Consider the following 13,031-nt stretch of genomic DNA (forward strand, 5'->3'; position numbering starts at 1 on the left):
AGAATCTGTCCATGCACTGCACCCTTCAGGAAACAACCATCTAAACCAACAACCCTTCTACACCCAGCCATGAAACCTTTCTTGCAGCCATCTAGACAGACATACATCCTCTTAAAAACATTCCTGTCACGCACATCTGGGTCTAATGTCACTGCAACGGTACTCCCAGGATTGCTCCTAAGTAACTCAAGGTGGTAGTCAAATACTCTCGAGTACTCACCATTAGTTGAATCTATGAGCTTTTCCATGACAAGCTTCTTTGCCCTCTTGCATTTCGATATGGTCACATCTGCTAGCATATCTTCTAGTACAGCTTCCTGCATTTTCTCCACCCTCCATGTTGGATTGTCCCTAATCTGCCTGAAGTATTTCCTAGCAATCACAGTACTAGTCACCAGCTTATTGTCTCTCCTAGGCACACAAGTGTGGACATTATTGTACCTGTGAACTATCAACCAGTCAGATTTGCTATTTATTGACCCATAGATGTTCCATTTGCAACCAACCCAGCTAACTTGGCACTTACTCTCTTCTTCTCATCCTTAAGAAATATCAAATGATGAAAATTCTTCAGTCCATATTTAACTAGTGCATTTTTTAATTCTCTGCTGTCAGTAAAAGCCATGCCAAGTTCAAACTGGGGTGCTTCTGAAGTATCATCATACACCTTATGGTTGGTCTTTCTCCTTCTGACTGCATTAACCTCTCCATCACTAGCCTCATCATAAGAAAGATCATCATCACTTTCAAAATATGGAGTGTCATCTGCATCATCATCTAGCTTACATGTTTCTGGTACAATGAACTCCTCAGGAACATTGCAAGCTTTTGCTTCTTCCTCCCCTAGCATTTTCTTTCTCTTTTTCTCCTTGAATTCTTTAGCATATTTTTGGTACTCAATGATTTCTTCATCTTCAGCAGAACTATTGCTCTCAGCAGGAGGCACAACATAGTCACTGTCACTATCATTGTCATAGTCACCTGAAATATGCAGCTCCTCGGTTGCAACCCCTTTTCCTCTATCAGACACTAAACTTGCAGCTCTGAACACGGGCAATTTGGTCCTGCATTGATCACTCGCTGCATTTCTTTCCTCTGCCTGCACCTCCTCTACATGCTCTGCATGCCCATGCCCTTGCTCTCTCTGCATATCATCTGTATGCTCTGCTTGGAACTCATTTGCACATTCAAACTCCCAATCACTTGCTGAAAATCTGACCGAAAGATAGTCTAGTGGATCCATTTCCTAAACAAAAAATTCAGACAATAAACAACTGAATTAACTGAACTTCTAAACTTTTCTCAAAAAATTGTCTTTTTTCAGATGAACAAAACCATACATCATCTATTCATATACTAAGCATATGCACATCGATTTCATCTACAGAAGGCACCCTAAAACGCCATCTAATATGCTTCCACCACTCTGCGAAAAAACATGAACAAAACCCTAGCCCCCAAATCAAATCCCCTGAAACCCATAACTGACAGCCCTAATGTGGATAGAAAGGCAAGATTTGAGAGGAATATTAGGGCGCACTGACCTGATCGTAGCCGACGGTCAAGTTGTTTAGTACATGCCGACGATCGTCGCCTGCACCGTCGTGGTCGCCCAAATCACCGCCGCCGTGTCGTTAGAGAGAAGAGAGGGGAGCGGGAGATGAAAAGGTGAAGCGGAGCGGTCGAGGCAGGGCGAGGGGGTGTACTAGACCGTCACCACCCAACTATTGCCGACGTGGCAGCCCATTCGATTAAAATGCTCAACCACCCCCGCCCCTTGGGCAAAACCGGCCTCACAAACCCACCAAAACGGCCTCAGGGGGTGATTTGTCTGGTATATGTTAGTCTAGGGGATTAAGAATCTGGTTTTGGAGTTGGGGGGTGATCTGCTCGAAATCTGACAGTTCAGGGGGGGTATGTGGACTTCTTTCAAGGAAAAGATCATATTGAACATGAAACATCCCGACTCGGCACACCCGTAATCGCACAGGTTGAGCACCAACCTCGACCATCCCCTACCAATGCTAAGGTGTGTTATTTGTAACTGAAGTGTGACATGGCAATACCGAAGTGGCAATCTGCATGTTGACAGAATGCGTTGTAGTGGGATGAACCCTTAAAAATGTAGGATTGGTAGCTTCCTTTAGTAGGGTCTAAACGAATGGTTTTTTTGAGAACTCATACACGAATGACTGATTGTTCTTGAATCTAACAAATTTAATGACCGTTTTTAGTGCTGATAGGCATCTAAAACTCTAATGATTTTTGTATTAAATTTATATTGATCGAGACATGTATGTAAAGATTACTTGTAGTAACTGACATCCCAAGATTACATTTATTTTAATGATTATTTGTAGAGTGTAAATGGGTTCCTTTTGTGTGGCACAAAATATGCGGAAAAGGCAGAGGTGAACATGGTTCCATATGCACCCGCATGAACAACAAATTAAAAAGAATAGTGGGAGAATTCTAAAAATCTGAAAGTTTGGGTATCAAACTTGGCCGACCATTCTATTCACGTGTGAAATTTCGTGAAGAAATAACACCCGAGGTATTCGTAGTGAAGAAAATACAACCGGGGCATTACTATTCATCAAACAATCCTTTTTCATATAGCATCGATTTTGTCATTTTTTACACAGAATACCACAGATGTCACTTCTTTGTGAAACTTCATACCTGAGCATACCAGTTGACTATGTATGTTACCAAAAAAATAAGATATTTTTAGTATTTTTTGAAATTTACTATTCACAAAAGGTGTGCGTAGAACCATGTTCACTAAATCCACGTCCGTAAACTATGCCCTCTTTGCGAACCAACCTGTGATTGGATGGTTAAAGGGATCATGGTATCCCCAGGCCACCAGAGTTCAAGTCCTAGTGCTCGCATTTATTTATGGATTTCTGGCGATGCCCATTCAGTGGGAGAAGACGTTTCCGTCGACGACGAGGTGCCTATGATGACTTCGTAAATTTCAAGATGATAAGCCTTTCGGATGTGTGCGTTCATAGGGGTGAGTGTATGTGCATCTATATAAACGCTTGCGTCTGTACTTTGTTAAAAAAATGCCCTCTTTATGTCCATTGTTAAAAGGGAAAATACCTCTTTCTCATCAATCAAAAATAAAAGAAAGAAAGATGCCATCATTGACTCATTTCTGTCGGTGCCAAAACATGGGAAGGCAAGAAGAGGAAAGAAGCAGCAGGAGCACGCGCCTGGGCTCTCCTCTCCTACCCCTACCAACCACGCGACACACGAGCATCCTCCAAAAAACGCCCGAGCCGAGAACCCAAAACCGCGTCACCACCATCTCAGCACCAACGCCCGCGGCGCGCACAATAAGGAAAGCCCCCGCTGGCGGCGATGGGGCAGACCCACAGCCAGGCCAAGCCCAAACCGGACAGGCACGCGTCTCCACAGCCGCGCGGCGACGACCAGCACCCGAACCAGCCACAAGCCGCCACCGGGAGGCGCCCGCCGGCCGCGCCCGCCATGGACACCTTCTTCCTGTCGCACGGCTCGCCCACGCTCTCCATCGACGAGGCGATCCCGGCGCGGAGCTTCTTCCAGTCGTGGCTGCCGGCGGCCGTCGCGGGCCCGGAGCGGCCGCGCGCCATCTTGATTGTGTCCGCCCACTGGGAGACGGCCACGCCGGCCGTCAACGCCGTCCGCGGCGCCAACGACACCATCCACGACTTCTACGGCTTCCCCAAGTCCATGTACCAGGTCCGTTCCCCGTCTTGCCTTTTCTTTCTTTCTCGTGCGCGATTCCGTCGGGAATCCCCTCTCGTTTTTGGTTCGACCTATCTGATGTAGTTCTAGCTGGCTGGGTCGATCAGAATCTGGGTGGATTCGCTGCTCCATTCCAATAGCCAGAACTGGCGGATTGCGCCGTTGTCTGGTTTTGGTTGGGGATTGGCCATGGCAGGGGCGCATGCCAGAATTGGTTGGTAGTATTTCCTTTCCAAAACTTGCTCAAAAAAGTCGGACATCTACAGTTCGTGAGGAAAAAATAAGTGTTATATCCTGCAACATCGTTAACTTGAAAAATTGTACATATTGAGAATACGCTTTGGCGGATGGCTACAGTTCGTAGTTAGCAACTTAGCAAGCGATCGTTAGCAATCAGCTAGCAGGCCGCTGGACTCGGTGTAGATGCTTAATCAGCATTCGTCAGAGGGGTGGTGAACAAGGCCTCGTCAAAATACATTGTTCGCCACCTATTTGGAATGTCCGGTGTGGTGTCTAATGGTTCATCGGTGTTGAAATATATTGTCCGCCTCTCTTTAATAGTTCAAAATTTTGAATGAATTAACTAGAGCATGAATTCAAATAATCGCCGAGTCACTGTCTCTGCACCTCCTCTAGGTCCATAAACATGTCCTTAAGGAGGTGCGATAAGATGTCGCACACACTTTCCCAACCGTAAGGGTGCACCCCGCCACTGGAGAGGGTGAGAGAAGAAGGCCTGTGGGGCGGTAGTGGATGCGAGGCGGCGTTAAGGTTTGGTGCCTGGTTTAGGGGATTGCTTCTTGGGCTTCAAATTACCCCCAGCGAGCCGAGGTGAAAATGAAGACAACATCTGGATTATACTCTGCGAGCAATCCAGACTGTTTTTCTTGGCCTGCTGACCCTTCTGGATTATACTCTGCCAAGTCAACCTATCAAAGACTCTGCCTCGGTGATGAAAGGGCTCCGTATGCCTCCTGCCTCTGGAAAAGTTGGGCACTTTTGAAGTGTAAAATCTTCATCTGGCTGGCTGTGCAGCACCGTATTTGGACCTCTGACCGAAGGGCAAAGCATGGATTACAAGACCGACCGTCTGCATGCTACACATGCTTGCAAGATGAAGACAATGCCGAACACATCTTGGTACAATGTGGCTATGCTCGACAGGTGTGGCACACCTGCTTTCAAGACCTAGCCCTAAATACGCGGGCTCCGGTGGTGGATGATACCTTCCTCGATTGGTGGATCGAGACTAGGACGGGGATGCCTAAGGGTCTTAAGAGAGGCTACGACATGTTCGTCATCGTGGTCGGATGGGAGTTGTGGAAGCAACGGAGCGCGCGTGTGTTCAATAGGCTACAGCAACAGCGAACCCCAAGAGAATTGGTTGACGAGATATTCAGAGCAGTAAAGCAATGGAGACAAGCCGGTGTAGGAGTTGGAGGTTTAACACATTTTGTGAGAGAGTAGCTCTAAAGAGTAGTGTAGTTTGGGTGTAATGGGTGTTGGCCGAGCTTAGATCCTAGCATCTAGCTCGTGCCTCTCTTGTAAATTCTTTCTATCTTCTATAAAGATAAGGTACGCCATTGGCGTACTCTCGAAAAAAAATGAAGACAACAAAATGGGGGGAGGAGAGGATGCGGTTAGAGTTCGACTAGTGGGTCTAGCTGAGCCGGTGAAGCAACATGAAAGCAATTTCTACCACAGGTTGGGGAGACAATCAGTTGGGCGAGGTAGAAGGGCATGTCACCGGACAAAGAAGACACCAAAAAAATTGACTATGATCTTAGATGTCGCATATTCGGGCCTCTTTGACTCGTAGAATCCTAAAAGCACAACAACATTAAAAATGCAAGATTCGGGTATCATGGCACATTGAACCCTATATGAATTGAAATCACACAAATTGTGTAATGAAAATTGTTTGTTTGCATCACAAGAAACAGTAATTAGGTGCATGCCATAGTTCCCATAGAAACAAATGGTTTATTCTTTTTCCGAATTCCATTCAGAAGTGACCGTAGCAAAAATTCTCATTAGTTCAATTCCAACCCCATAAACCAAACAAGTCATGGAGACAAGAATTATACAAAATACATAATTCTCCAAAATTCTTATGATATTTCTTTGAACCAATGATGAGGCCCAAATAGTATCCCCGGCGGATAATTTGGTCAACTGGACATAAGGAGCGCCGTACTGAATAGAAATTTATGATATACAATCGGCACCTGCACTGTCACAAGTGGTTGGGATATGGCCGTCCTGTACCGACTCCTGTACTAGATCATTTTGTAGGCACAGGAAATGGAATATATGCAACACCTACCCAATCTGAGCATCACCAACCCCCTGGCCCATGTGGATATCGATGGGATGGGCTTACTCATCATCTAAGGTGTAGGCATGGTGGGAACCGGATCCTCTAACATTATGAAGGAAAGTCACAGTGCTACACTGTTTGCCTAGTGTAAAATGAAAAAGAAAAGTTAGGGACTGTTAGCAGGTAGTTAGTAGGTTGTTTACTATTGGTATTTATTGTAGATATAAATAATTTAAAATTAATTTTATTTCACCATCAATTTGTTTGTATGTAATTATTATAAATGTACATGATAGATCATCAATTTGTAAATTAATTTAAATTGTTTTAGCCATAATCATATGAAAGAAAGAAGGAAAGTTAGAGTATTATAGCTTCTCTAACTTTCCTTCTCAATGTTAGCGGATCCGGTTCCGGTATGGTGGGCTTGCCACTGTCATTTGAAAGGTTGATGATTGATCAACAACCACCACAGTAAGACAATTCAGGCGTCAGAGGTGGTCGAAATGAGCATCCAAGAATGATTCCCCACCTACTACTACTACTTGATTCGATACTCAATTCGATACTCTGGTCCGGTGACGTGCGTCGATATAGCCTTGAGCAACTCAGTTTCAGCGCCTACTGCGTGCGAACCTTCCCGCAGAAAGATCCCATGTTTGTTTGCACCAGCCAAACAGTTGATAAACACGGTCAGTTTAAAATTTGAATTAGTTAAAAATGGTCTGAATGAATTCAGTTTGACGTAACTTCTTCAAGCTTCAGCTATATGGGCATCGTTGTCAGTCTTCTCTGCTTGAACTAACTGAAGTGTACCATTGGAACCGTCCAGCTCAAGTACCCTGCGCCGGGCGCCCCTGATCTGGCCAGGAGGACCAAGGAGCTCCTGGAGCAAGGCGGGTTCGGGCCGGTGAAGGAGGACCGGAGCCGCGGGCTGGACCACGGCGCGTGGGTGCCGCTGATGCTCATGTTCCCGGACGCCGACATCCCGGTGTGCCAGCTCTCCGTGCAGACCGACCGCGACGCCGCCTACCACTACAACCTCGGCAGGGCGCTGGCGCCGCTCCGGGAGGAGGGGGTCCTCGTCCTCGGCTCCGGCAGCGCCACCCACAACCTCCGCAAGATGGGGCCTTCCGGCTCGCCGCCGCCGCAGTGGGCCTCCGACTTCGACACCTGGCTCAAGGACTCGCTTCTCGGCGGCAGGTACGACGACGTGAACCGGTACGAGGAGAAGGCGCCCAACGCCAAGATGGCTCACCCGCGGCCGGAGCACCTCTACCCGCTGCACGTCGCGCTCGGCGCCGCCGGTGACGAGTCCAAGGCGGAGCTGATCCACAGTAGCTGGACAAACGCCTCCCTCTCGTACGCCTCGTATCGCTTCACCACCAAGAACTGACGGCCTCCATCGAGCTGTGTTGGCAGCTGACTAGTGCGAGCGTCGGTGGATTGGTTGGCACTAATAAGCATGTTATTACGCTAGGTGCGGTGGACTCGTGGGTCTTGAAATGCGTTGTGAAAGATCACTTGCTTTCGTGTTGGGTCGTGGTCCTTACAGTGTATTACTCTTGCTGTCTTACATGGCATCTTTTACATAATTCTGTTCGTGTCTGTGAAAGAGTTCATAATTTTTCAACACTTTGATCGAGGCGCCTTGAAACAACACAACAGCAACGGTAAATCACACACTCTTTTAGTGAGGGAACGAGCACACGATCTTTATTTTAGGAGCTTTGCTAGACACATGGGGTTTTACGGGCCAATCAAGAATCAATGGTTGTAATTTAATTAGGACCCTGATAAGTGCCACACGTGTGGCACCAACACATGGCAACTCCGAACGTATTTTATGGCAAGTTTAGTGACGCGAGGATGGCAACTTTAATTATCAAGCATGTCAACTTCTTTTCGGATGGCAACTTCAGTTGTAAAAGACACTATGCCTGGAGTGCTTTGTGTCACATGTGTGGCACTTATCATTTCGGTTTAATTAAGCACGACAGGCCCACTAGTGAAACTTCCCCTGCACATCTCCTCAGAGTAATGTCCTTTACGGTCTTCAAGCTTAAAAGGCGCACAATGGCAATACGTTAGGTAGGAAGTAGAAACAACATCCTCAAATGTGGGTGGAGCCATGGAGGAGAACAATAATGGCGAGATCAGCTACAGGAACAATGGGTGAGATCGACTGCAGGAGAACAATGGGTGAGATCGACTAACATACCCTCCCCAGAACACTGAACTTGGGTGACCGCAAGATGGCAGAATTGGGGTGATGGAGGAGAATATAATGGAGACAACAAGTTGTTAGTTGGTCATAGGTCCAAGATAAGAAACTGCATACCACAAATCCAATGTAACGTAGTAGCAATATTATTTAGAGGTATGTAGTTGACATACCTAGCACCGGGTACATGAGGCATGACCAAGAGAATCATCAAGCTTATCGAGGACGATAGGTTCACTTGTAAGCGGGCACCGCAACATGTGGCTCCCATTTTTGCTTGTATACTTGGGGGTGCAAACACCACGTTGTGGAAGCTCTCCCAACAGACGGATCGGGTCGACACCTATCTCACCAACCACACCCCTTGGCGCATATAGCCCGATAAGTTTTTTCCTGCTTTTCCTTCTTATTAAAATTTTCCTAGCTGAAACCTAGTAGCTTGCTAATTGTAACTTCATGGTTACGGGGATGGAAGCTAGGACTTGATGGCTCAAATTCAGATTTGTTGAGTTGAAAGTTGGGGATGGGAGTTGGGTTGGGATCTTGATTATTTAGAAGTTGATATTGTGAGGGTTGAAAGTTGAGGATTTTAGATGAAGTTGGTGACGTGAGAGTTCATAGTTGGTGTTCTTTGTTAAACATTGGGATTTTGCTCATTCGCGGGTAGCATAAGACTTGGAAATTAGGATCTAGAATTGAAATTAGGATTATGATAAGTTGAATGGTTTTTTAACATAATTTGAATGTTGTGGAAATGGAGTGACATTGGATGCCATTTGCCACACAGGGAGAACTATTTTTTGTGATTATTGGAAGTCAGCAGTGGCGGAGACAGGGGGGACCGGCAGGGGCCCTGGCCTCCCCTGACATCCCTGATTTGCTATTAGTTCGGAGATGAACAATGCAAAAATTAGGAAAAAAATACATGCATCAGTGTAGTTTGGCCCCTGTAATAAAAAAAATATGTCATTTGGCCTCCCTAATCTTAATTTCCTGGCTCCGCCATTGGAAGTCAGTAGCATGTTAGTTGAAAGCCATGATGTTGTTGTTGAATGTTTACTTTTTATATTAGCCGAGACGGCTTCAATCTCTAGCTACGACACATGCAACAACGAAGAAGCGCATAGAGGCCTCGTGCCAACATAAATGGTGCATGCAATACTTGACTTGGCGGCACAACTTTTTAATTTACTTGTCCCCTTTGAAAAAATTGTGTGAGTGGGCTACCCAAAGATCTTTTTCTAACACAGCACAACGAAGATGCCCACATACATGCACATGCACATTCGTAGTCGGCAGGAACATCTCCTCCTAGTGAACAAACATTGCCGGAAAGACTGAACCAAGTCTAGGACTTGAACCCAGGCGGCTGGTTCCACCACAAGGAATCTAATCATCTGAGTTACGCCCAGTTCGGTGCTACCAAAGATCTGATATAAATTGTTAAACGCAACAATTATCGGTAACAAACACCATCAAGACAAGATGATGAATTGTTGCTTCATCTTTGGAAGAAGAACAAAAGCAACAACAAAATAAACTGCCACTAGCCATTAAGTTAGACTGAAGCGGTAGACGACCATAGTTATGTAGCCATATTAGTCATGTATATGCTGGTAAGCAGACTAACTTGATAAAGATGGTTACGCTTACTTATTAGACACCATGATCACCTTTTAGCTCTCTTTTTCCGATGGATGGCCTTATAGGTTAGCTGCTGAGTTCTTCCCAACGAAGTAATCCAGGGGTCAGAAGATCTACACAGAGATTTTTCATATAATGTTTTTTAGCCCACAAAGTAAACCTAGTGATTCCCTTCATGGATATTTTCTTCAAGGGGTCACGTGTTCAATTAGCATAGAATAGGATATCAACTCAACTCTCGACTGTAGTTAGTCTTACATTTCTCCGAGAGTATACTCTTTTCTTGCACAGTACTATCTTTTATAGTACCCCACATAGTGAATCTATTGACTTCCTTTCCTTGCAACTATATTTTACTCTGACAGATTACGTTAAGAACTCAAATGTAACATAGCACACGAGAATGTCAAAAGGAGAAGTGCTGAGAAAGTCACCAAGTCAGACGAACCCCATCAACCACCACGCTGGCAGCGCCCATAAGTAGACGGGCTGCCGGTGATGGATGGGACAGAGCCAAGTCAAGCCCAAACCCAAGTATCAGACACCACCGCCGGAGGTTGCCATGGACACCTTCTTCCTGTCGCACGGCGCGCCGACGGTCTGCATCGACGAGACGATCCCGGCGCGGAGCTTCTTCCAGTCGTGGCTGCCGGCGGCGATCGCGGGCACGCAGGCGCCGCGCGCCATCCTGGTGGTGTCGGGTCACTGGGAGACGGACGCCCCGGCGGTCAACGTCGTCCGCGGCACCAACGACACCATCCACGACTTCCATGGCTTCCCGGACCAGATGTACAAGGTCCCAGTCTGGCCGCCCCTGTCGACGTCTCCTCTTTCCTACTGCAAATGTGTCACGAATGCAAGTTGACATTGCTCGATCGCACGTATGCGCACGCAGCTGACGTACCCTGCGCCCGGCGCGCCTGACCTGGCCGAGAGGACCAAGAGGCTCCTGGAGGACGCCGGGTTCGGGCCGGTGGGCGAGGAGCACGGCCGCGGGCTCGACCACGGCGCCTGGGTGCCGCTGATGCTCATGTACCCCGACGCCGGCATCCCGGTGTGCCAGCTCTCCGTGCAGACGGAGAGGGACGGCACGTACCACTACGACGTCGGCAGGGCGCTGGCGCCGCTCCGGGACGACGGCGTGCTCATCCTCGGCTCCGGCACCGCCACGCACAACCTCGCCAGGATGGGGCCTCACGACGCGCCGCCGCCGCAGTGGGCCTCCGACTTCGACACCTGGCTCAAGGATTCGCTCATAGACGGGAGGTACTATTGAGACGAACTTGACTGGAAACTCGATGGCCGTCGTGGTCGTGTTGATTTTTGTTTCCACGTTCTCATTCGCATCATTGGCATGGGCCAGGTACGAGGACGTGAAGCGATACAAGGAGAAGGCGCCGCACGCTGAGGTGGCGCACCCATCGCCGCATCATTTCTACCCGCTGCACGTCGCGCTCGGCGCCGCCGGGGAGGAGTCCAGGGCGGAGCTGATCCACCACAGTTGGACCAACACCAGCATCTCCTACTCTTCATACCGTTTCAGCACAAAGATATAACGGCCTTGAGTTATTTGGTTTGTACTAATAAATTGGTTGAGGCCATGAGAAATGAACTTTTTTGTGTGTGTGATTGTATTATCTTCTACAATAAGAAAAAATATTAGCTCTATTTTATAATGTCTATATTCTCACGACTCTATTTTGAAACTTGAGGATTTGTAGTTGAAAGCTAGGAATCTAGAGTACACACTTTAGATTATTATTATTAGCACATACGCCCGTGCGTTACAACGGAAGAGATGCGAGAAGCATCGAGAGAGATAATTGATGTGTCCATCAAAACGGTCTCCACACAATAGTGGGGCGAGAGAGCGGAGAATTGTGGTGCTCTCGCGGGTCATGTTTGGTCCGCGAGATCTTTATAGTAGTGGGGTTGGTGGGAGTAGCGGCCACTACCCAATTCGTGCATTTTTTTTCCTTCAGGTCCGCCTCCTTGTCGAGGTTGTGGTGACCTCCTGATTTTTTTAAAAACATGTGAGCATTTTTTTTAAAAAAGTTAATTTCTAGAAAAAGGAAAACAAAACTTGAAATAGGAAGATTTTCTTAAATGCACAAACACTTTTTGAAAACATGACCATTTTTAAGGCGGAAAAACGAACATTTTTTGAATTTGTGAATAATTTTTTAAAATAGAAACTTGTTTTGAACATTCAAATCAATTTTCAAAAATGTCTTTTTGATCACGAAAAATATTTTGAATTTGTGAACATTTCTATAAAATGAATATTTTTCGAATTTCTATTATTTTTAAATAATATTTATTTTAGAAATCTTAAAAAGTTTCATTTTTTAAAAATGCGAACTTTTTTAGTTTCAAACAAATTTAGAATGAAAATAAATAATGCATTTTCGAAATGTTTTTGAAAGTGGTAACAAATTTTGAAATTCTAAGATTTGACAAAAATTAGTACAAAAAACGAAACTTTGTAAAATTAATTAAATTAATTTATGAGAAAATGAAATAATAAATTGGAAGGGAAAAAAATAAAAATATAAAAAAAACAGAAAAAATAGAAATGGGCCGGCCCAACGTTGGGCGACCGATGGGAAGCTCTAACTATATTCCGCGCTGAGCGACAAATAAAGTATCCCCGCTGCATGCGCACGATATAAATGGGTGGCTTTTCTGGGCCTTAGTGCGTGCGGCCCATGTACGAAATTCTGGACATAACTTTTTATCTTTTAGCAGATGGACCACGAAAATTTAGTACCACCTCGGATATAAGAAAAATATTTTCGGTGGTGAACGGATGAAAAAATTGGAGAAACGCACCTTGCTTTATTTTTTGTGGAGTTGTGGAGTTATTATGATAGGCTTTCTCTTTCTCCTTGATTATAACATTCTCGAAAATTTTGCGGAGTTGTGGAGTTATTAGGATGATTATAACTTTTTATTTTTTGTGGAGTTATTATGATAGGCTTTCTCTTTATGTTTAGGGTTGTGGACCGTTGCAACGCAGCTTGGCCTACAGTATTTAGGATGATCAAATATAATGTGAAACGACTCATTTGACTTAGAGATTGGGAGTTATATCACACTATTCCA

General features: G+C 45.8%; 2 protein-coding genes across 2 annotated transcripts; both read left to right on the forward strand.

The window, feature by feature from the left end:
• Positions 1-3,258: 3,258 nt before the first annotated feature.
• On the forward strand, positions 3,259-7,653 carry LOC123062783 (extradiol ring-cleavage dioxygenase). The gene is made up of 2 exons (XM_044486449.1): positions 3,259-3,732; positions 6,891-7,653. Exons 1-2 carry the CDS (start codon positions 3,370-3,372, stop codon positions 7,452-7,454), a joined length of 927 nt encoding a protein of 308 aa, XP_044342384.1. The 5' UTR covers positions 3,259-3,369; the 3' UTR covers positions 7,455-7,653.
• A 2,664-nt stretch (positions 7,654-10,317) lies between these two features.
• On the forward strand, positions 10,318-11,594 carry LOC123058861 (extradiol ring-cleavage dioxygenase). The gene is made up of 3 exons (XM_044481536.1): positions 10,318-10,722; positions 10,822-11,192; positions 11,290-11,594. Exons 1-3 carry the CDS (start codon positions 10,429-10,431, stop codon positions 11,480-11,482), a joined length of 858 nt encoding a protein of 285 aa, XP_044337471.1. The 5' UTR covers positions 10,318-10,428; the 3' UTR covers positions 11,483-11,594.
• Positions 11,595-13,031: the final 1,437 nt, after the last annotated feature.

Source organism: Triticum aestivum, chromosome 3A, assembly GCF_018294505.1.
Source record: "Triticum aestivum cultivar Chinese Spring chromosome 3A, IWGSC CS RefSeq v2.1, whole genome shotgun sequence".
Lineage (NCBI taxonomy): Eukaryota > Viridiplantae > Streptophyta > Magnoliopsida > Poales > Poaceae > Triticum > Triticum aestivum.